The sequence below is a fragment of the Solanum stenotomum genome, chromosome 1 (genome assembly GCF_019186545.1).
Source record: "Solanum stenotomum isolate F172 chromosome 1, ASM1918654v1, whole genome shotgun sequence".
NCBI lineage: Eukaryota > Viridiplantae > Streptophyta > Magnoliopsida > Solanales > Solanaceae > Solanum > Solanum stenotomum.
The window spans coordinates 19,692,251-19,717,399 of record NC_064282.1 but is presented as its reverse complement, the minus strand read 5'-3'; the positions used below and the strand labels follow the sequence as shown (position 1 = coordinate 19,717,399).

Here is a 25,149-nt window from a genome sequence, read left to right as displayed (position 1 = left end):
ATATTTATAAAGAGTAAAAATTATAATTTGTACCTCGAGAAAATTTTATGGGACTTGACAAAGTATTTAAAATTTCATATGATTCGAGTTCATTTATTTTTGTTTTAAGTTCAAACCTATTTCAAACTCCACATATATTAGAAAATGTTTCAAAGTGGATAAATTTGTGAATTTTTTTAAAAAATAAATACATGTTAAATAATAATGTTCAAATAAAATATCCTATAAAAAAATACGATATAAGGGAGAATCTATCGATCTATATATTTGATTTCGACTTTATATGAATCTGATATAAATTTAAAATCGTTATATCGAAATGTACATGAGCATACCAATTAATTGATCATATATATTTTCTCACATTAATATATTTGTTTTAGGTCCTGCATTCTTTAGAAATAAAATATTTTAGCCATAATACAAATTTTGCTGGGGTTTGAAGTCATATAACCACTTTAACTTGCTTGAAGTCACATCATAACTTGATTTAAAAAAGTATTTTAGCTTTTAAATTCAAAACAAAAGGTCAAATTAAAATGACTTTTAAATTAAAAAAATAAAAAAAGTAAGGAAAAACTTACTTTTGATTTTTGACTTATTTTAAGTTATTTTTTATATTTATCAAATATTTTCAAAAATTAAAAATTGACTTAAAAAAATAAATCTGAATAACTTTTAAGCCAATCGAAACACACTCTAATTGTTGTATAAAATTTGAAGATAAGAGTAACAAAAAGAAGAGAAAGTAATAAAGATCCACTTTTGTAGTAGTAGAATATTCAATGAAGTATCTTCTTGCTTCTTTTGCATTAAAAAGGCAAAAGCTCTGCAAACTTTTTTTTTTTACTTGACTGTGGGGTGCCGCCTACACGTCTCTCCCACACACTCCAACAGTATCCTCTGTAAAAGGCTACATACTCTTTTATAACACTTTTCATTACTATACTGTTTGCATTAGCGAAATTAGAAATTTCGTTAAAAATATCTAAAATTTAATAGTAATGTTATCATCTTTATTTTTCATATACAAAAATTAATGGACGTAAAGTGAGGTGAAACAAGAAACTTATTTTGATGGTGAGAAGTGTTGAAAAGCATATAAGGCAAAGCCCAGCCCCGCCCCACCCCACGTTGTCTCTCTCTTCACGTGCTCATCATCGAGTTATCATGTGACTAAGCCCCTCTATTCTCGGTGTCTCCTTCTTTGGCGGCCTCTCTTTCCTTTTTGTGTTCTCACTTTCTTCCTATACTTTCACTAATCATTACTATCTAGCTCATATTTGTTATCCCCTTTTTTCCCTAACAAAAGATTTGATTTTTGAAACACCCATTCTTGATTCTTGTGTGTTTGAGTTAATAAAGAGTTTAGTGAGTGTCCATTATTGTCTATGTGAGCTGATGAAAAATGGGCTGTTTACAGTCCAAAACTGTAAATGTTCAGTCCCCTGATAAAGAACCTTCTCAAGATGACTCTAAAACAGATCTTGGTATTCTTCATTTTACTTAATTTATTGTATAGTTACTTTGGTTTTCTTCTGTGTGTTCTTGGTGTGTGTGGTGGGGGGAGGAGGCTTGTACTTGCTGGTTTTTGAGTTTTTGTTAATTGCATGCTTAATCTTTGATCTGGGGTTTACTCAATTTGTCTCCCTATTTGGGTTATACACCATCTGCCTCTTCTAACTGTACTGTTATTTCTGCTTTATTTAAACTTATAGTGGGAGTTTTGATCCATGAATTTTGTGGAATATTCATTGTTTGTCATCTTGTCCTGCTGCTTCTTTTTCCATTCACTGATTTTTAGCCAAGATTTTTTTCTTCTTCATATTTCTGTATAGGGTTTCTCATTAGTACTAAAATTGATGTGGGTATCACTGGTTTCTTGTTTTTGTATGCTTAGACAAGCAGGTAAGACAGAACTATATGTACCTGAGCTAAGATTCTCAAGTTTAAGTATGTTGTGGTTTATGAGTTTTATCTGTAATCAATTTCTCTGTTTAATTTGCCTGTGTTGTTGATGAAGCTAATGGGGATCAAGTAGACCAAGATCAAGTGCCTGCATTCAAGGAATTTAGTCTTGCGGAACTCCGGGCAGCAACAAATGGCTTTAGCAGTGAATTAATAGTTTCTGAAAGTGGTGAGAAAGCTCCCAATGTTGTCTACAGAGGGAAGCTTCGTAGCAACAGGCTGGCTGCCATCAAGCGCTTCTCTAGACAGTCGTGGCCTGACGCTCAACAGTTTGTGGTAAATCTGATTATTAGTCTGCAGATTATATAGTTTTGGTCCTTTTAGCCTTTTTCATTGGTGAACGAGAAGGGCTTAGATTAAAACTTGTGCTATAAATTCGACATGACTTCATTGAGACACTCTAATTGGTAACTGACAACATCTTGTCCTTTATCGCTTTCATTCTTTTGTTGCTTTAGTGTGATCTTTGTTAGCCTTCATTAAGAAGGACACTGCGAGTACCACTTCCACCCCAAGCTTCCTATGTTCTCATTTGGTTTTCTAGTTCCCAAAGCACTCGGTATCAGTTAATGCCATGTTTTTAATACAATTTGTTTGTAAAAACTTGTGTATATGCATGCAAGTTACAAGTAAGATGTAGAACTCCAATATCAGAATATCTTTGCTTGTTCAGTCAGTTGTCTCTATGAACTTTTGGTTTAGTCCTACTCATGTACTGCAGGCAGAGGCAGCTGGAGTTGGCAAGGTTCGGCATAAGAGATTGGTGAATCTAATTGGCTGTTGTGCAGAGGGAGATGAGCGCCTATTGGTTGCAGAATACATGCCTAATGATACTCTCTCGAAGCATCTCTTCCACTGTATGGTTTAGTCTTTTGCCTGGTCTAGAACTTTTAAATGTTGAATTGAAAAAGGAGAACATTTTTTTGTGCTATTTCAATGGTCCAATATCAGGTTTTTCGCCTTACCTTATTTGGTGATGGATTTTTATATAATTAAATTAATGATACTGCTTTGGATCTCTAACTCCAAGGTCATGCCATAGTAAGGCTTCATGACCTTTGGTGTTCATTTGACATCAGTAAGTGCAACTTGTAAGAGCTCCCAGCTAAAAGCTACAGTGCTACACTATTCTTTGTGGTTATACCCGCTAATTCTGTTTCCTCAGAAGTCAGGCTACTGCATCAACTTGGTGAACTTTAGAACTAACAATCAAACTGATCTTTTAATATAACATCACAGATTTAGATTTGAGATTAGTCGTTTGGAGTTAATTAGAGGCCACATGAATGATTAGCTTGAGTAAAGCAAAGAACATTAGTTCTTCTTTTTATAAAAATTGGACTCACATTTTGATTACTTCACGTTTAAGATGAATAAAGAGCCTCAAATGCACCAAACAATGCTGTAAGACATGGGACGAAACTTTAACAAAATTTAACTTCCTCCGAATATTGACAAGCCATGGGAAGAACTGGAAGTGAGATTCAATGATGTCAGCATAGCAGAGGACTTGATTGGTACTTCAGTTTGGCTATTCAAACTCAATCAAATGGTAATTCAGTCAGTTTTCCCTCTGGAAATTGACTTAAGACAACAGGAAATGGTAAAGTATGATTTTGAGTAATACAAAGACTCAGTGGAGCAATAAAGGTACTACTTTTGCGTAAGTAGCTGGTACAATTTTCAGTGTGCTTTTTGCAATAATGAAATACTTGTCAATAGATAAAATAATTAAGCAATATAATTAAGCAATTGCATGGCTGTCTAGTATCACACTAAGAGTTGGCTTGTATTACAGCTTATTCCAGGGTTAGCACACATTTAACTGTTCAATATGCTAAAAAAAATATGGACTTTATAGATGCATACTGTTAACGCCTTCCATACCTTCCAATCTCCAGAGCTCCTTCACTTACCTTTTATAAGTATCTTTTGCTCTCTATACATGTTTAAGCATGTATACAACATCTCTGAAGATGAAGCTAAAATTAATTTTAGATTTGTGAGCAGTTCTATATTTTAATCACTACACATTCAGGTTTCTTATTAGCATGCATGTCTTTTGGTGCTGCAGGGGAGAAACAACCATTGCCCTGGGAGATGCGAGTAAGAGTTGCATACTATATTGCACAGGCTCTGGATCATTGCAATGCTGAAAACAGAAAGATATATCATGATTTGAATGCTTACAGAATTCTTTTTGATGAGGTATTCAAACATAAAATCAGGATAATTTAATTCATTTTCTGGTTCTTTTAATTTGAAAGGAATTAGATAGCATTGATTCTTGTACTATTAGGTGGCAGGAAGTGATCATTTGTTTGTTCTAATGTATGGTTTTGCAATATCTTGATACCATCTGATCTTGAATTTGCTTAATTTAATTGATATTTCAGGAAGGCGACCCTCGATTATCTAGTTTCGGTCTAATGAAAAATAGCAGAGATGGAAAGAGCTATAGCACCAATCTTGCTTATACACCTCCTGAGTTTTTGCGCACAGGTAGACACATCACTAAACACCACATTATAGATGGATGAACTGGTAATCATTTAAAAATGCTTTGAGATTCTTGATTATAATTAAGAGAGAACCAATTGCATAAACGTATAACCATTCTCTGCTACATGTCAAAAGAATCTACTCTTTGCTTTATCCAATAAAAAAAAAAATCTTGTCAAAATTAGTATAAGCATTCTCTGTTGTTCTGACAATTGTGTTGTCATGATATAATTCATTAGAAACACTAAAATGATACTCCCCCTGTCCCTAATTACTTGTCCACTTTTGAATTGACATATCTATTAAGAAAACAATGATTGACATAGTGAGTTTACCATTTTACCCCTATTAATTATGAAGGGGATGAATTAAAAACTTAAGATTTTCAAAAAGTTCTACCTTTTTCAAAGTAATTAATTGAGGGTATAATAGGTTAATTTTTTTTGTCATTTCTTGATTTGTCAAAATAGACAAGTAATTAGGGACAGCTAAAAAAGGAAAAGTGGACAAGTAATTAGGGACAGAGGGAGTAATATTAACCCCCATCATCCTATCGGGAAAAAATATTAACCCTCATTTTGTCTAAGTGGTAAGAGTGCTACTTTTGATGTATGAATTAGGTGCACGTTACAAGTTCAATCCCTACCGTGAACAGAAGCTTCTTATTTAAGTGGAGAGGGTTCGAAAGGCAGGCCCATCATTCACTAAGTATTGAACCGTGCACCATTTGCCCTTGGGGATTTACTCCGGAAAAAAGAAGGATGCATAGCTAGTTTTGTTCGGATTCATTTCTTCATGTATATAGGAAATATAGGTTCTTATGTGACTACACTACCCACTTGTGGGTGTGTTGGACTCTTGGCAAAACTATTTTATTTGCCATATTTGATGTGAAATACTTTAATTTCACAACATTGGGACCATGTTCAGTTTCTTACCTTGTTTCACCTTTTCACTTTTTTGGTTTCCCAATTAATTTCTATCTTATTCAGTTCCCTAACTTGTTTTCTTCTTCCCTTTCTCTTTTTTTCCCTTTAATTTTTATTTATAGGCCGAGTAATTGCAGAAAGTGTAATGTACAGCTATGGGACTGTTCTGCTGGACCTGTTGAGTGGAAAACATATCCCACCAAGCCATGTAATGTACTCTGAATACTTGAAAATTTCTAATACCTTTGGTTCAATTTCTTTTTTCGTTTATAATTGTTAACTTATTGCATCTAGAATCTCTCAATGATGTTGGAAACTAGATCTAAAGCTGTTTCACTCTATTACTATGGGGTTACATGATAGTCAGACCCAGTGAAGACTGTCATCTACAACCACTGAATCTTAAGTATTTAACTTTTATTATTTGATGGTAATTTTAATTACCTATTGTTGTGCTTGTGTTGTCTAGAGGGTTACACTGATTGTAAAATTCAATTATCTTTCTCTATTTATATGCAAAAATTGTAAATGAGTGTTGCATGAATAAGTAAACTTTCGTTGTTGTCCTCTGAATGTTTTATGGAAGTCGGACATTAAATAAGTTATCCAATACATGGGGCGAAGTTTTTACTTGGTCAATGAGGTATATATGTTGATCACACTGGACTGTGTTTATTGCCTAATGATCGACCGTTTATATGCCCGCTTTACCCTTTTGTTTTTGTCAGGAACTGCATCAAGTATTTTCTTCCTCTTGCTTGCATTGTCTCACTGTTCTTGGACTTTTCTCTCTTTCCAGGCACTAGACTTAATTAGCGGTAAAAATGTGTTGTTATTAATGGATTCATCCTTGGAAGGACAATATGCCAATGAAGATGCAACAGCATTGGTTGAACTTGCTTCAAAGTGTCTCCAATATGAGGCAAGGGATCGACCTGAAATCAAGTTCATTCTTAATGCAGTGGAGCCCCTTCAGAAGCAGAAGGAGGTATGCTTCTTAGAACCTCTTTGATCCTGATGCAACATTCCCTATATTTCTAATGGATTGACCCCAAGTTCTAGGATTTAAAGTGTTCCTGCACATTGTTTATCTTAGGCCGAGTCACATGTTCTGATGGGTCTTACAAAAACTCCAGTGGTGCTTCCAACCATGCTCTCTCCTCTCGGAAAGGCTTGTGCGAGGATGGACCTCACTGCTGTCCATGATATCTTGCTTAAAACAGGTTATAAAGATGAGGAGGGTGCTGAAAATGAGGTGAGCTCACTCGTTATTACTTTTTCTACTGATGTAAAGGGTACTCGGAAATCATCAAAGTTGATGCAGAAAGATCACGACATGGGGTATAGTATACAATAAGAAAAACACGAATTGTCCTCTATGGCATTCAATGTGTTTCTTTTCTCACAACTTTCTTTTATTTTCTCATGTTGGTCCTTTTTCTTCTTGTCCTCCAGTTTAAGCATTTATCATTCATTAAAATAAGTTTAGCAATTTATATGAAAGAGAAATCTTATCTAGTTCTTTTTGGTGGAGATTTGACATACTTGTTTCTACCTGAACTTTTGTAAAGCTCTCATTCCAAGAATGGACGCAACAAGTTCAAGATATGTTAAATACCAAGAAATTTGGGGATATTGCTTTTCGGGACAAGGATTTCAAGAATGCAGTTGACTATTACTCTAAGGTAATCTACTCCTTTGGTTGATCATATTTACTTCATTTCTTGGGTGTTACACGTGGATAGAATTGCTTTATTCTGAACTGCTTTTGAAAATTGCCATTTTTATTCATCTGCTCATAGGTTCATCTGTTTCATTTACATACAATAGTAACATGGGATGTTTTGCACACTAGAGACTTCTAATTTGTGTTTGGAGGGAGAACTTCTTCCGGTGATTTGAGTGTTCTGATTGTTAGATCCAGCTGGCCTGATTGTTTATGTAAACCTTTTCTTCTTGCAAATAAATCGCCTCAGAACTTCCGGTCAGGGTATGAGCTCGCTAGAATTTATCCCCAGAGAGAGAATGGGGATAACAGAAAAAGAGAGAATGGTATGAAGCTTGAACTTGTCAATGCAAAAGATGGTATGAGCTTGATAGAAAAGTGATGAGACCTTTCTTTCCTTTAGAAGTGGGAACCTGGGTATTGCTATTAATCTATCGTGCTCTCATATGCAGCTTCCGGTTGTGGTCATCAGAGTGTCTGGTCTTTTGATCTGCTGACCTTGATTCCGAAATTAGCTACTATGCCTAATCCCAAATTAATTGGCCTACTTTCTGTTTCAGTTTTGCTAAAATTTTATCTTCTGTCAAGGGCAAAACTTTTTCCAGTTCCGAGGACAACTCCACTCTATGTTTTCCCCTCCTCCCCCCAACCGAATTTCAAAGTATAATACTTGTCTTCTCATGAATCACTCCATGTTCTTGTTTTATGTTCTATCAAATTCTATTATTTATCATAATCTCATTTTCATGTGTATGCCTAACTTTGTCCTGTTTATTTTTTCCCAACAGTTAGTATCAATGATGTCTGTTCCTTCTGGCACTGTTTTCGTGAGGCGAGCCCTTTCCTACATGATGAATGGCCAACCAGAACTCGCACTAAGGGATGCTATGCAAGCCCAGGTGTGCTTGCCCGAGTGGCCAACTGCATTCTATATGCAGGCTCTTGCCCTATCCAAGCTTGGTATGGAAACTGATGCACAAGACATGCTCAATGATGGTGCCTCCTTTGAAGCAAAGAAGTTAAACAGTTGGCGTAACTGATTCCGGCACGTTTGATTTATCAAGAACCTCACATCCTTTAACGAAGCTAGATGTAGCTATAGTAAGGATGAGACAGGAGAGGAACCAAAGGTAATGTGGTGTTTGGGGATTATATTTATCTCGTCCCTCGCTCTTTAGTAGCCAATACAGTTCCATACAGAAAATGTATAAATCACTCTAGTGAAAACCCTCGTAGTTTATTCTGCGATGAATGCCAATTTTTAGTTTTGAAACTCATCAAGAGTTCTTTCATTGGTCATGTTTGGGTAAAACATTACTGCCAAGGCTTGGGTTGTTATTTACAGTTATTTTACCAGTTGATCGATCGTATTATGCAGGCGAACTAGATACTGTTTTTCTTCTTCTTTCTAATTTACCTTCATGAATTTTTTGGAGCTTAGCTTGTTCATGTAAAACATGACCAAATTTGATCATAGAAATATTTCTAAGGGAACAATGATTTTCATAGCTTAAAAGTTACCGTGTCAATTGTACAAACAAATGGATGGACTACTAAAAGTAGGAGTAAAGATTTTGGATTGAGTTAGATCTAGTGTTATGTCTTTACATGTTATCAAGGACGGATATATTCATTCTTGTTTGGGCTTCTGGTCTACTGTGTTAAGAGTGGGTTAGATTTTCGTATTGGTTGAGAAATGGACTAGTGGTCCACTTAGGTTTTGAGTGAATGGATCTTTATAATATGAATGGTATAAACATCTCAATTTTATTTACCTTCTACAACCAATATAGCAAGAGAAAGAGTAGAATGGAATGTCAACTAGAATATGCTTTGATGCTGCAAAAAATGGTGTACACCAATAAATAAATTTTACCTTCATTATTTTGGCAAAATATTAGTAATTAGCACCAACCTAGTCATAGATCCAACACGCAACTACAGTCACTTATTGTGCATTCCAAGAAATCCTCTGATTTTCAAAATTTTCTGATTTTGAAATATGGCAAAACTTCCAACGACAGTCTTCTTTATCTTTACTTTTCTTACTCTTACATCAGGTAATTCCTTTATTTTGATTATTTTGTTGATATTACAGTAATGTTTGAGTCAGTTTTTTCACGCCTTCACGATTATACTAGGTACCTTCACACTAGCACACCTTGGCGGAGTTGAAGGTAAGAAAAAAAGGGATTAATTGTGCGTATATACTATATTAGTCTTGCCCCTTATCTTGTAAAGGTAGAAAGACTGATTCCAATTCCTTTTGGATAGATGCAGCTTTGCCCAAGTGCCGACAGCGCTGCGTTAATGTGTTTTGGTCAAACTGCAAATGTAACTATTGTGAAAATACATCTGGCCCTCAAATCAACTGCAAATCTAACTATGAATGTTAAACAACACGAATATCACATCAACATCTAATGCTATGTAGTTTTCATAATTACTTTCGACTCATTTTAGATCACATGTTTCAAAAGTTTTATTTTAATTCCTAAAATGCATGTTCAGTCAAACATTTTCACATAAGCTGAAACGGAGAGAGCGTGACTTGTCGAAAATAAGGCCTTAGCCCCAAAGTAAGCGCCCAATCCACGAGTGTCACAATAATTGCTAATGTTGAAGTTTCATTATTAATATGCATGACGTATTTCGACCACAAAATTTAAAATTCTTTTATTCATTTTTAACTTTGTTTCCATTCAAACATCTTCACATAAGTTGGAAAGGAGAGAGAATGACTTATCAAAATAAGGCCTCAGCCATGAAAGTATGGGCGTCCAATGTCATCCATGAGTTTCACGATAGTGGCTAATTTTGTAGTTTTCATTATTAATACTTGAAATTTATTTTAGACCACAAGTTTTAAAGAAAATGTTTCTCAGTCAATACACCTTCACATAAATTTGAATATAAGGGAGTATGACTTGTCGATGAGCCTCAGCCATCAAAGTACATGCCCCTAATGTGATTCATGAACGTCAAACACATTCACATAAATTGAAACGGAGAAAAATCAGGGCTCAACCATTAAAATACACCCCAAATGTCATCCACAAGCGTCACGATTATATATACGACAAATCATATACTTGCCTGTCGTACCATATGTAATATACTTGGTTCAAATCAAAATTACGATAAGTTAAATCAAAAGCAATTGTTTGTACGATAGAATGACGAGGACTAGTCAAATTCAACGTATGTCTTTAGTCAAACATCATGCTAGCTATAGGAGAAGTTATTATCCATATATAGTAAGGTCAATTAAAATTAGAATTAGGTAGAATGACCTGGGAGACCCTTATACTTGACTTCGTTTGTCAGTTGGACCCTTATTAGTGCCACATAAGTTCGGTCAATGGTCACAACTACCTTAACTTAGATCAAATAATTGTGGCCAATTTAATTACAAAGCCCATACCACCTTATTCAAAGTTTTATCAAACAGACACATCCACTTTACATAAGTTTTTTTTTTCATCTGGTATTCAAAGCCTGCATTGCAATCCCAACAAATTCTACATCGCGCATTGCAGGACTCATTTGAGGGTGGAGCTCCCAACAAGATTTTCTTATAGTCAAGGCTCGAATTTGAGGCATCTGATTAGGAATAGAGCAGTTCTACCACTGCACCACAACCCAATGAATTTGCATAAGTTTTAAACCTTTACTTATTCCAACTTGTCTTTTGTCTTGTGATGCTGCTGGAGCTATCTGTATGGTTTTCAAATGATTTGACAAAACATAAATTGTTATACAAATTAAAATTTTAAAATATGAATTACAGAAGCACAATTCCAGCATCACAAGACAAAAAACAAGTTGGAAAAATGTGGTTTAAAAATTATTAAAGACGTTGTTTAGTAAAAGGAGTCAATTCTCTAAATGATCACCCAAATTTAGGAAATTGCCTTGAAATATCACTTATGTTTTATTTAGGACCAAAATATCACTAAACTATCACTATTTTCCTCCAAATATACTTGACACTTCAAAAGCCTCATGTCACGCCTCGAGCCTACACCCTAGTCGTGGCCGACACTCAAAGACCATTGTTGGCCTCAAGTGAACCCTTGACCTGGCTTACTAACTCAGCGGAAGACTTAACTCATCACATACACACTTATGAAGTAACTAGAATGTTATAAAGGAACATTCGACTGGCCATTAAGGCAAACTCAAGTCTTTAACATATGAAATGAAAAGTAAAGACAACTGAATTAACTAACTGACTGTCTAACTATTTATGAAGCCTCTAAACAACTGAGATGGATGTCGAGACAGGCCTACGACATCCTAATGAAATAATACTAAAACTAAAAGCAATGTAAAAGAGTCCTCTGGAATGCAAAGAGGCTCACTAACAGACTCTGAACTGCTCATTGGATCAACGAATGCGCCTGATGCTGATCCTAGTTACCTGTGTCTGCATCATAAGATGATGCAGGCCAACTGACATCAGTACATTGAATGTACGAATATGCGAGTTGGAAAGCTTAAACAACATAGGCTAGAAAGAATCTGAGAGAAACTGGAGAACTTACCTGGCTCAACTCAACTCAACATGACTGAACTCATTTCAATATAAAGCAATTTAAAAGCAAATGCAATATAAAGAAAAGCTATTTGAAAACATGATCTCAACTCTGTATGTATGCAAAGATACAATATAACTTTAAGATAAAAAAATACAAATAAACTGATGTATATAAAAATACAATAACTTTTGTGGGAGTTTCTCTAACTTACAACCATCACTTAAGAGTTATAGTGATGATACAACGATCTTCCTCATGCTGCCAGCGCATCCTATGCCTGGCCAAAGGTATAGGACCTGAACTGCCTAATGGATCCACTAGTCTATTTCGAAAAGGGTTCATCTAAAAAGTATGACCCTTTTCTACCCTTGATGGCTACATGGTTTAAGGGGGCTGATTGTTGTATGAACTATTCCCCATCGGTGCTCAATACTACTCCTAAAAATATACTAGCTCTTTATATTTAAAAACATACCTCTTCTGTGATTTGAGATTAGTGCTAAAAAAAACTTAGCTCAAAGGTTATCTTGGAAATCCCAGTTCTGCTTGCTTCATTTAGAAAACTATCAGTCTTTTCTGAAAACTAGCTCGAAGGCTCTTTGGAAATCTCAGTTTCCGTTCTTATTTAAATACAAAAACATTTAAAAATCTCTTTGGGAATACTTAGTCCCCTTATACATTTGAAGAAATGAACTTCAAACTTTACCTTTAACCCTTTGCTTAACTTCAAACTTAAGTCTTAAAACAAGTTAAAACATTTGTAAAAGACTTATGAAAACTTGAAATGAACTTCTCTTACTTGACTTTTGACTTTGATCTTAACTCTTGCTTGAATCGACTCTTAACTGATCCTTGAATTGAATTATGGATTCAAGGATCTTGGAAAGATCTCTTGATGTTTAGGAATGATTTCGAATAGCTAAACATGTCTTGGAATATGTCCGCGACGCGGAGGTGTTTTAACAAATTATTCGTGAAATTAATTTTTTTGGAACAGAGGAGTCCGCATCCTTTTCGTGACGCGGAGCAGATTTTTGTTCACAGTGAGAACAAGTCTGCGACACGGACTTGTTTCATGAACCTTACTCGACTTTTTCCTTCTTCGTTTTTCAGCCTCAACCCACCTAAATTTGATTATCTTCCTCAAATTCGTTTTAGATCCCGATACTGTCACGACCCGGGAGCACCCCCTAGTTGTAACCGGCGTACTCGACCTCGAAGAGGTCTAATACAAGCCTCTTAGCATTCATTCATCGCATAGACACCAAAACCATAAGGAATTAAAAACTTTCTTCACACACGAAGATACTTTCAATAAATAGCAAGCGGAAGACTTTCTAGACTTTATACAATATGTCTCAAAACCATCTAATACTTGAATATAACATTGGGACTAAGCCCACTCAAAACCTAAGCAAATACTAGAGAGACATAAAAAGAACATGTTGGTTATTGCCCTCGAATCTATGAGGACTCACCAAGTCTTCATCTTCAACTCTTAAAAACCTATCAAGTAGCCATGACATATCACCATCTCCAAATCCCTACACTTTAGTCAAAAAGCGAAAGAAAGGGGTTAGCACAATTAAGTACTAAGTATGGAGACCATGCAAGAAAATATGCACAACGGACATTTACAAGAAATGTATGCTTTCATGTCCTTTGATAAAACCTTTCCTTTACAAGTATAAGAGACATAATACAAGTCAACATTAACATATTAGACCATAGCCAACCATACATATACTTAACATAAATCCATATACAACCCATGCTTAACTTTAGAAGGACACATGTCATTTCATTACCATAGGACCTCTACCTAATATAACCTTAAGACACACTTGAGTGAGACAAGAAGTGACCGCCCACACAATCCTCTTCAAGCACACTTAAGTGTTCCCCAAGATTACCTTAGATAAGGACTTTATAGGCAAAGTGCATAATCATACCCGATAGATAGCATATTAATGAGATGATATGTATAATGATGCTTACATAAAATAAATCATATTTAGTGGGGCATAGTACATGTGTGGTGAGTGACCATCAATATAGTATTTCCAAGGCCTACCACCCCCTTGGAGAGGCGAAAGAGGTACAAACCCCTCAATGTGGTTACCCGGGCCTACCACCCCCCGAGCTAGGGACCAAGGTACAAACCCCTCGATATGGTTATACGGGCCTACTACCCCCCGTACTAGGCAACCAAGGTACCAACCCCTCGATATGGTTATACGGGCCTACTACCCCCCGTACTAGGCAACCAAGGTACCAACCCCTCGATATGGTTATACGGGCCTACTACCCCCCGTACTAGGCAACCAAGGTACCAACCCCTCGATATGGTTATACGGGCCTACTACCCCCCGTACTAGGCTTGGTCGACTCACAACACTTATATAGAGAAAACAATATACATGTGTCCATTTCATCATCATTTCAGTAATTATATAACCATCCGATTCATAGGACGTACATTGGACCTTCCATTTCCTAAGAATTCTATAAATGGGCATTTTATCAAACACAAGGTGGGCTATTGTTCATGTAAATGAAATCTTGTATTTCAAGAATACTAAGTCCAACCAATTCCAAAATCCATATAAATCAGCCCACCAACAACATACATATATATCAACCTTCATAATTTGATCATGGAAGCATGAAAACCATAAACATCACATAATAATTCCATTTCATGATAATATGCAAAATAGACCATAATAGGATGTGTAGTAGTAATTCCATAATTCAAGAGTTCATAAATAATCATAAGGACCCATAAACTTGAAGTAGAAATAGAGGATAAATGGTTGGACTTGTGGAAAGGAAGGTTTCCACAATCAAACCCACATACCTCAACTTGTTCACGAGTATATCAACCTTAGAAATACAATTACATAACTTATTTAACTTCTATTAGCTCAGTAATGTTGACGTAAAATAGGATCATCATCATAAGTAAGCCTAGCATGTACAAATACAACTATGCTCCCAAAACAGTGAATCTGGCCAGCCTAGTACCTCATGTTGCATCTTAGATTTGAAAAGGAAAATGGCAGAACTAGACTTTATAACCTTCATGAAAGATGTAGATACATCTCTTAGGGTTGCAAACAAACAAGGATCACCGCAAAATATATTTTGTACAAAAAGATATAGTCAAGACACTAGCCGCTGGTCATGCAGGATTTCAATTCTCGGAATCTGGGCAGAACTTGCCCTATGTTGCGTCCCATATTTCGTATCCATAACAGTTAAATTAGAATTTTACATAAACATAAAAGTTGTAGGTATACGAGTTAGCTTTCCAAATCATATTTATTCACTGCAAACTAAGTTCTAGAGCAAGAGATATGCCTAAAATACCAAACACTATCCAGCTCAAAAACAGGTTTCGTCACTTACATCCGAAAGGAATGCCATATCCTATCGATTCATATTCAACAAAGCTTCTAATGTATCAAGAAGAGGCACCTAAGTCTACCAAGTCAAGACACACATCACATTATAAAGATCCTTCACATTCCATCATCATCACATATGAACAATAATAGAGGACACACTTTCAATCACAATACAATAACACTTTAAACAAGATCACCTTGAGATCACATGAACACCTTTATATTCACAACATGATTGCCTTTACTTCATTTGATTCTCATTCAAGTCCTTCACATCACATTCACATATATGATATCATGTCAACACTTCAATTCCTCATATAATGCCTCCAAGGCCATAAACACAATACATTCAATAAGTAAACACCTCCACCATAAGTGGATCACACATCAATCTATCACAATTCTATATCAATTCTACCTTAACAATGAAGTTAGGTCCACTTACCCTTTTTCCCAAGCCACAATCACCATTCCTCAACTCTCCAACAATTCACAATAGATAAGCATAGATAATAATAGAAGTCAACTATTCAACTCAATCCAAGCATACTTCCATCATCATTCAATCATAAATAATAAACCCACTTCATAAGCCAACTTTAGGAAACTTGCCAAGACATGGGTTCATGGAAATTTCTTTCTTAAAACCATCAATAGACACCATTAATAACGTAAATCATCAAAAAAAATCATTTAATGCAAGAACCCATGCTTAGAATCGAAATTAGGATTTTTGTGTTTTTGGAAGAACTTTGAATCATTTGAATTGAGCTCCTTGAAAGGAAGAATAATCAAGGATAAAGGATCCCCATACCTCTAAGTTGAAAACCCACGAGAATTGAAGAAGAAAGAACTCAAAATCTTCAATCCTAGCTCCAACTTCTTCTTCTTCTTCTTCCCCTCTTCTTCTCTTCTTCACTCAAGAACCCTAACTCTTACTCTTTTAAAATGGAACAAAAATGATCCACAATCAGCCTAACACAATAATATAACCTCAAAAGAAAAGATTTGTGAAAAGACCAAAATGCCCTTAAATTTCCGGACGGACTCCTTGCTAACTGCCCAACTTTCAAAGGGCATAACTCGCTCATACGAACTCGGAATCGAGCAAACTCGGTGGCGTTGGAAAGATCGTTCCAAGGGCTTTCCAAACATAACTGGAACTACTCCTGGATCATCCTGAGCTAGGAGTTATGACTGCTCAAAGTTGGCCAAAAACTCACTGATTTCCCACACTTAACCAAATTTCCAGGTTCTGAACTTTTTCCAAAAGTGACTACTTCCAATTTCAAGCTACTTCATATTCATTTTAAATTGTCGGATGTAACACAATTAAAACGAAATTACATAAAAACCCCTCATAGAACCTCATTATAAAGTCAACACAAAGTCATAGGCTCTTGCTTAACCTATCATTTTCCGGGTCGTTACATTATCCCCCACTTGGGAACATTCGTCCTCGAATGACACTTTAAACACATAAGGGGTAACGACTCAAGTAAACAGCCCATCAACATGCATACAACATCAATACAAATGCATAAATATAGGAGGAAACATCAACTCCACATAGAAAGTCCCACACAACTTCATGCAATTCAAGAAAGTAGGCACAACATCTACTAACTCCTTATGCATCATCTTTACCTTTTCTCATTTCTCATTTCATTTCATTGGAGGTACTTCCTTCTCCAAATCATCTCATGCTCATCATAACATCAAAGGACACAATATGCAATTTTCTCATTAAAGCACATCATGCAACCTTCTCCAAAACTCAAGTAAGCATGCTCACATTATCACCTCATAAAGCAAATAGACAACTTATGCTAAATGCACATTATGCAACTTTCTCATAGAAGCACTTTAGGCAACATCATCAAAACACTTTTAAACATGCTCATAAGTCAACTCATGCAACATTTAGGCAAATCATTATAGATGCACATCAACATGAGGAACATAAATTTATGAAAACTCATTTTCTCATTTAACAAGAATTCATTTAAAACATGCATGACATAAGGAAACCATGGAAAACTCTTTTTCACATAAGACTCCAAAACATAACCCAAGCTTCTAGGAACTCTTTGGTTTAGGCTTGAGTAAGCACATATAGAAGTAGGTAAGGATATCAACACTTCTCAACAACTTCACTACTCAACATACCATCAATCTTACCAAAACTATTCTTACCCAACTCTTTAATTCACTAAACCTCTTGTAATGAAAACATCCTTCAAGCCTAACTCATAGACATCAACCACACTTAAAGACCTTATCATCTAACCACATATATCCCCCACTTAGGAGAAACTCTTACTAGTTCTTTCAAATTCACCTCCTTCCATCCTAAGGTCGGATCAAAACAACACTAGGCTTTTATACTCATTACACCTAGCATTTCTAAATCACCACACATTTCACAAATTCCTTCAACACATCACAAAACTTCCTCATGACTAAGCCGGATACTACCAACAACACGCATAACCAAAGGAATCCCATTCATACTAAAGTCATCACCACAATCTTTCACCTCACACCTACTAAGTCACCAAGTCATAGTTGGCATCACAACCAACATTCTCTCTCCCTCAATCCTTGCAACATTAAACTTCCTCAAAGGTTACACTCAAATGACCATCACCTACGGAAAAAGGGAAGACATTATAGAGAGAAACTCCATGGCACGACTAAAAGAATGTAGAAGTGAAACTTTCTTAGCACCCAATAGCCTTCTATTCATAATGTGGCGCGCTTCACATTATGAACAAGACTCTACTAGATGTGGTTTTGAGACAACCTAAGACCATCCCGGAAACTTATGCTCTGATACCAAGTTTGTCACGACCCGGGATCACCCCCTAGTCGTAACCGGCGTACTCGACCTCGAAGAGGTCTAATACAAGCCTCTTAGCATTCATTCATCGCATAGACACTAAAACCATAAGGAATTAAAAACTTTCTTTACCAAGAAAACATTTCATTAAAAAAAACAATAGCAAGCGGAAGACTTTCTAGACTTTATACATGATGTCTCAAAACCATCTAATACTTTAGAGTACAAATTTCGGGACTAATCCCGTACACAACTTAAACAATACTAAAAGACATAAAAGAACGTATTGGGTATTGTCCTCGAATCTATGAGGACTCACCAAGTCTTCATCTTCAACACTTAGAAACCTATCAAAGCCATGACATGTCATCTTCTCCAAATCCCTACACTTTAGTTCAAAAAAGGGAAAGAAAGGGGTTAGCACAATTAAGTACTAAGTATGGAGACCATGCAAAAACATGTCAAAAAGGACATTTTCAAAGAATAAATGCTTTCATATCAATTTGATAAAACCTTTCCTTTACAAGTATAAGAGACATAATACAAGTCAACATTAACATATAAGACCATAGCCCACCATACATATAATCAACATATGTCCATATACAACTCATGCTTAACTTTAAAAGAACACATGTCATTTCATTACCATAGGACCTCTACCTAATATAATCTTAAGACACACTTGAGTAAGACAAGAAGTGACCGCCCATACAACCTCTTCAAGCACACTTAAGTGTTCCTCAAGATTACCTTAGATAAGGACATTTCCTTTACAACATAACATCAATAGGCCAACATTCTTTAAGAAACCATTTTGGAGACATTCAAGCACATAAGGGGACTTTCACATAATAGTCGTTAGACTTAGGGAACTCACTTTAGTATCTTCAAAGCCTACTCGTGCCATGTGTAGATAGCATCCCATACTACTACCTACACGTTGTAGAACCTATCCAATAACTAGAGTGCACATCCCACATGATGGGAATAGGCATAACCGACATAGACCATACTAGCTAGGTATGGAATCCGGAGTCTATCCTACTCCGTGGAGGTTGTTCTACTTGCCAAAGGTAGAACTAGTAAGCAACCCATGTAGGCACATGGTTTAGGGGATGTCCAAGGAAGTTCATTGTGCCTAATCTCATACTCAACTAGGCCACCTTCCTAACCACATCCACTCGGTGCTAGCCTTGTTTCCCATAGAGTATTCAATCACATATGTACTTAGAGAAGGTTCCTTTTCTAGTTCAACCAACTCATAGTACCTCTTCCCAAGAAAGGCCCCATTTCTTAGTCATGGCCAATCAAGGTTCATAAGGATAGCTCATTAAATCCCCCTGGAAGGGTGCCTTAGGCCTACCGATTTTTCATTAAGGGTGCCTTAAGCCTGCCGGTCCAAGGTTCATCATTTCACACATGAGAAGGGCTACCACCATTAGGTCTACCGATTTCATGGTTTTACATTTACTTAGGAAAGCTAGACTTATGAAAGGGCACCATTTCTTAGTTTTGCCGATTCAAGTCTTGGCCTAGAATTCCTCTTTTAGCATTTATAGAAAGGGCACCATTTCTTAGTTCTGCCCATTTCACACATTCATGCATTCAAGACTTTAAGTAACAAGGAGGGACACTTTAGTCTACCAACCAAGTCACAACATTTTCATTTAAGGATACTTCATAATCCAACATCATTTCATATATACATCATGAGAAATCATACTTTAACTCACAATGCTATCCACTTTACATAGGATCATCACAAGATCACATAAAACTCATTCACATCATACCTTCACATATAGCTTCACATAAAACTCATTCACATCATACCTTCACATATAGCTTCACATAAAACTCATTCACATCATACCTTCACATATAGCTTCACATAAAACTCATTCACATCATACCTTCACATATAGCTTCACATAAAACTCATTCACATCATACCTTCACATATAGCTTCACATAAAACTCATTCACATCATACCTTCACATATAGCTTCACATAAAACTCATTCACATCATACCTTCACATATAGCTTCACATAAAACTCATTCACATCATACCTTCACATATAGCTTCACATAAAACTCATTCACATCATACCTTCACATATAGCTTCACATAAAACTCATTCACATCATACCTTCACATATAGCTTCACATAAAACTCATTCACATCATACCTTCACATATAGCTTCACATAAAACTCATTCACATCATTCCTTCACATATAGCTTCACATAAAACTTTACATATAGCCTCATATGTGTATAATAATACAACAATATAATAACATTCATATAATGCCCTTCATGGCCTCAATTCACAATAATACAACAAATAACCACCTCCACCAAAGGTGGATCAAACCAACCAATAACAATTATATCAATACTAAGAGATTAAGCCATCTTACCATTCTCCAAAGCCATAACCAACATTACTCAATTCCCTACTAATTCAACATTTTTCATAAAATAGGTCAACTTACCATCCTTTCCAAGCCACAATCACCATTCCTCAACTCTCCAATAATTCACAATAGATAAGCATAGATAATAATAGAAATCAACTATTCAACTCCATTTAAGCATAATTCTATCATCATTCAATCATAAACAATAACCCCACTTCATATGCCAACTTTAGGAAACTTGCAAAGACATGGGTTCATGGAATTTCCTTTCTTAAAACCATCAATAATAACATAAATCATCATTAAAAAAAACATTTAATGCAAGAACCCATGCTAGAATCGAAATTAGGATTTTGAGTTTTTGAACAACTTTTGAAATCTTTTGGATTGACTCTTTGATTGAAGAAGGAATCAAAGATGAAGAGTCCCCATACCTTATTCTTCAAGAACCAAACGAAATTAGAGAAGAAATCAGCAGCCACCATCCACCCTAGCTCCATCTTTCACCTTGAGCTTCCATGGGGTTTTGAGAGAGTTTTTTGAGAGAGGGAGGGTTTCTTTATTTTCTTCCTAATTGGAGTGATTTAAATGGAAGAATTTTGGTCAAAAGGGTTTTATAATTTCTAGGAAATAATATATGTCCTTTGGAAAAAAAATGGTCCAACACTTAGAAAAAAAATGAGGCGGGTGAACAGTAATTTCGGTCACTGGAAATTTGCATTTCCTGCCGGACAGATTTTACGAAAATGGGCATAACTTCTTCGTCCGAACTCCGAATGAGGTGAAACGAAGTGCGTTAGGTAGCTAACTCAAAGGGCTTTCCATGGATATGTTATGGGCCACCCAATTATTTGTGTGCTAGGAGATATGACCCTCCAAAGTAGACCCTCGAAAAAGGCTTCACTTGGAAATTTTGGATTTTGATATGGTTGCTCTAAAATTTGGGTTAGACCCATTTCCCACTCAATTTGACCCCCTAAACAAGAATATGAAGTCGGATTTTCGAAAAACGAAACGGATCTTTTTATATACAGCTAAACAAGTTTTCGGTAACTTCCGAAGCACATTTTAAGAACTTTTTGGGTCAAATTCAATTATAACCATTTCATTAAGTTCTCGACTCCAAACTCACATGTGAGGCTCTAGTTTCACTCTATCATTTTCCGGGTCGTTACAGATACCCAGCGTATGTACTCAAGAACCTAACTCAAAGTAACTCTAAAACACAACGTAAAGACATCGGAAACTCCACAATTCAATCCAATTCAAGAACAACATTCAAATTCAAGAATTCATGTCAAGAACATCAATTGTCAAACTCTTTTAGGATGAATTACGCTGAAACTAAACATGCTTGGCACGTGGGTGAATGAACCCAACGCTATGAGAGACTCACATACCTTGTAGGATCAATTCCTTGGCGAATCCACAACCAAAATCGATCGTTCTTGGCGAATCTTGTTTTTCCTCTTCTCCTTTCTCTTGCGTTCCTTCTCCAAAAGCCCTAACTCTATTTCTCAAAAGCGTAAAGTAAACTAACTCAGTCTTGACCCCACTTAATTTACTAAAAACGAATTTAATTAATTGGGTAAGGAAAAGTCCAAACTACCCTTTTAAATTCCGAATTGGGCATTTCTTTATTTGAACAACCCAACTTCCAACGAACATAATTCACTCATACAAACTTAGAATCGCGCACGTTGGAATGTAAATCCTAGAGCTTTCCAAACATATCTGGAACTACACCTAACTCATCTTGAGCTAGGAGTTATGGTTGATTGATGTTGACCAAAATCTCAACTTTACATTACTTAAAAATTTTCAGATTTCCTTATACTTTCCAACAATGATTATTTCTAGTTCTTAGCTTCTTTCTAGCTATTTCAAGTTGCGAGATGTTTCACCTCACTCTCTCCTAGTTGACATGACATGTCATTAATGTCTTTTTTTAATAATAGACTAATTTAATTTATTAAACTCATTTAACTAAAATAATGATCATATTATTTTGCAATATATATATATATTAAGAATAAATTTTCATACTTAAGAATCTTTTATCATAATTAAACTTTTTATTTTTTTATGTTATGAAGAATAGTTTTTTAAAACGTACTATAATGTCATTATTGATGCATAAAAAAATATAGTTGGACCACAATACTTATCATTTTATAAAATTTATGCATAAATCACCATATTTTGCTTATTATACCCTTGATAGAATAGTTAACTAATCTTGTCATTTATTAATAAAGTTGACTTAAGAAAACATTAAATAAGGGTAGAAGGGTAAAATTACATCATTTCTAAATACAAGTGTAAAGTAAAAATGTGACATATAAAATGGGATGGAGGGAGTATATTTTATCCAGAAAAAATACTAAATACCTCAAAAGTCTCATTTTATTCTAGTTGATATGTCATGTCATTAAATCATCATTTAAAAAAATAATAGACCTATTTAATCCATCAAACTTATCTCTCTGTGAAACAAATATATAAATTACATGAGAATTTATGAAGATTATAAAAAAAAAATTAAAAAATCTAATTCCTTTATATATTCTTACCAAACAAAATTCAATGAAAAAACCTCTATGCAATTATTACCTGATAATTTTTAAAATTTCTACGTAAATTATTCAAAAATTTCAAGCAATTTTTTTTCATAAAAATAATCAAATAAATTTGTAAGGTTGACAAAAAAGTTGGTAAGGAAGAGAAAATTATTATTTAACTTTTTTTAATTTAACTTTTTATTTTTATTCTTTTATTCTATATTATATTATATTTTAACTTCTCATACAATTAAACACCAATATATATTCTTATCTCATCCCAAATTCATGAAATATAAGTGATAATTTATTGAATTACGTATTTTAATTCAATAATATACATATTATATGAGATTAGTATACTAATAATTAAAGATCAAAATTTATTTTTCTAATATAAATATTATTCACTTTCTATTTTGTTTTCAAAAAAAGATATTGTAAGTATATATGGATTTCAAAGCACCCAATTAATTATTTTTTAATAGTTAATTGACCTTTGATATTATTGATTTATTATACAATTTATGATTAATTGATATAAATTAGCGTTCATGAGTGATTTGTAAATCAATATTTTTTTGAATGTGTGTGTTTATAGGTATTCAAAATTGATGACATTATAGTACATTTTAAAAACCTATTCTTCATAACATAAAAAAATAAAAAAGATAAATTATGATAAAAGATTCTTAAGTATGAAAATTTATTCTTAATAAACTAATATTTTTTAAAAAAATAATAATATGATCATTATTTTAGTTAAATGGGTTTAATGAATTATATTGGCTTATTATTAAAAAAAAGACTTTAGTGACATGTCATGTCAACTAGGAGAGAGTGAGACTTTTGAAGCATCAAATATATTTGGAGGAAAATAATAATAGTTGAATGATATTTTGATCCTAAATGAAATATAAATGATATTTTAAGATAATTCTCTAAACTTGGGTGACCATTTAGGGAATTGACTCTTAGTAAAAGTTGTGGCTGCCAGAGGATATACACTCAGATTAACATATTTAGATATTGACTAAATGGTCACCCAGAGGAATTGACTCTTTAGTGACATGTCATGTCAACTACGAGAGAGTGAGATTTTTGAAGCGTCAAGTATATTTGGAGGAAAATAATAATAGTTGAATAATATTTTGGTCCTAAATAAAATATAAATGATATTTTAAGACAATTCTCCAAACTTGGGTGACCATTTAGGGAATTGACTCTTAGGGCCCGTTTGGCCATGCGATATGGTATCATGATATGGAATCATGATATGGTATCATGATATGGAATCATGAGATGAAATTGAAGGTTTGTTTGGACATGCGATATGGAATTTTTGTGTTGTATATTTTCTCATAAACATAAAAATCCCACAAGTTGTAAAACTATTAAAATAGCCCCAATTGTTTATTCAATCTTATCAAATAAACAAAAAATTATAAAGTCGCATAATAAATTATTACAAAGTTATTTGTTCTCCACTTAAGTAATTGTTTCATCTAACTTTAATTTAATTAAAAAAATTGAACATAAATTGTACTTATATTCTCATATCTCTCAACTACTCTTACAAATAACGTATAAAGTAGAAAAAAAACATACATTAGTGAGTAAATATTAACTTAGAAGTTAAATACACTAAGATAAAAATTAACAAACATCACTGACTTCTAACTATTTACAAGAAAAATCAATAGTTAAATATTATAGAATAATGAAATTTTAAAAAGTTACCACAAGTTTGAGTCAAAAACACTTCTAATAAAATTTAATCAAAAAAATTATAACTAGTCTACTTGACTAAATATTAATAACTAATTGATCAATTTTTTCCCAAGTCTTCAATCCATTGGACTTGATATTCTTCAGTCATGTGAACGAACATTTTGCGAATACTAAAATTAAGAAAGTGCGGCACTGCCAATGAAAATTGTCTTTTATCAATTATGCTTAGTCATAAGATTAAGACGTTTTTTTTATTATGAAAAATCAAAAAAGTATTACTCCCTTTGTTCTTATTTATATTCACCAAATGAATTTCTACTTTATCATTTATATTCACCAAATTTAAAGTAATAATAAATTTTATATTGGTGAGAATAATAAATTTTAAAAAGTAATGATGTGATCATAAATTTTATTTACATATGAAACAAATGGTTAGTAGATATAAATGTGGGGTTGTTTTAACAAAATATAAACTCATGAATCAATTATTGTATTAAAATATC

The 25,149-nt window shown here is 34.3% G+C and overlaps 1 protein-coding gene across 1 annotated transcript; it reads left to right on the top strand.

The window, feature by feature from the left end:
• The first annotated feature begins 1,138 nt into the window (after positions 1–1,138).
• On the top strand, positions 1,139–8,484 carry LOC125875082 (serine/threonine-protein kinase BSK2). Its single transcript, XM_049556164.1, has 10 exons — positions 1,139–1,490; positions 2,024–2,244; positions 2,690–2,825; positions 4,043–4,176; positions 4,365–4,470; positions 5,522–5,607; positions 6,199–6,387; positions 6,496–6,654; positions 6,971–7,084; positions 7,914–8,484. The coding sequence occupies exons 1-10, from the start codon at positions 1,409–1,411 to the stop codon at positions 8,163–8,165; spliced, it is 1,479 nt and encodes a 492-aa protein (XP_049412121.1). The 5' UTR covers positions 1,139–1,408; the 3' UTR covers positions 8,166–8,484.
• The last annotated feature ends 16,665 nt before the right edge of the window (positions 8,485–25,149 follow it).

Bases quoted from the DNA above. Each gene is read 5' to 3' on its own strand.
- LOC125875082 (XM_049556164.1), top strand. From the start codon at position 1,409: ATGGGCTGTTTACAGTCCAAAACTGTAAATGTTCAGTCCCCTGATAAA. The intron at 1,491-2,023 runs GTATTCTTCATT...TTGTTGATGAAG, and splicing joins TGACTCTAAAACAGATCTTG to CTAATGGGGATCAAGTAGAC. The intron at 2,826-4,042 runs GTATGGTTTAGT...TTGGTGCTGCAG, and splicing joins CTCGAAGCATCTCTTCCACT to GGGAGAAACAACCATTGCCC.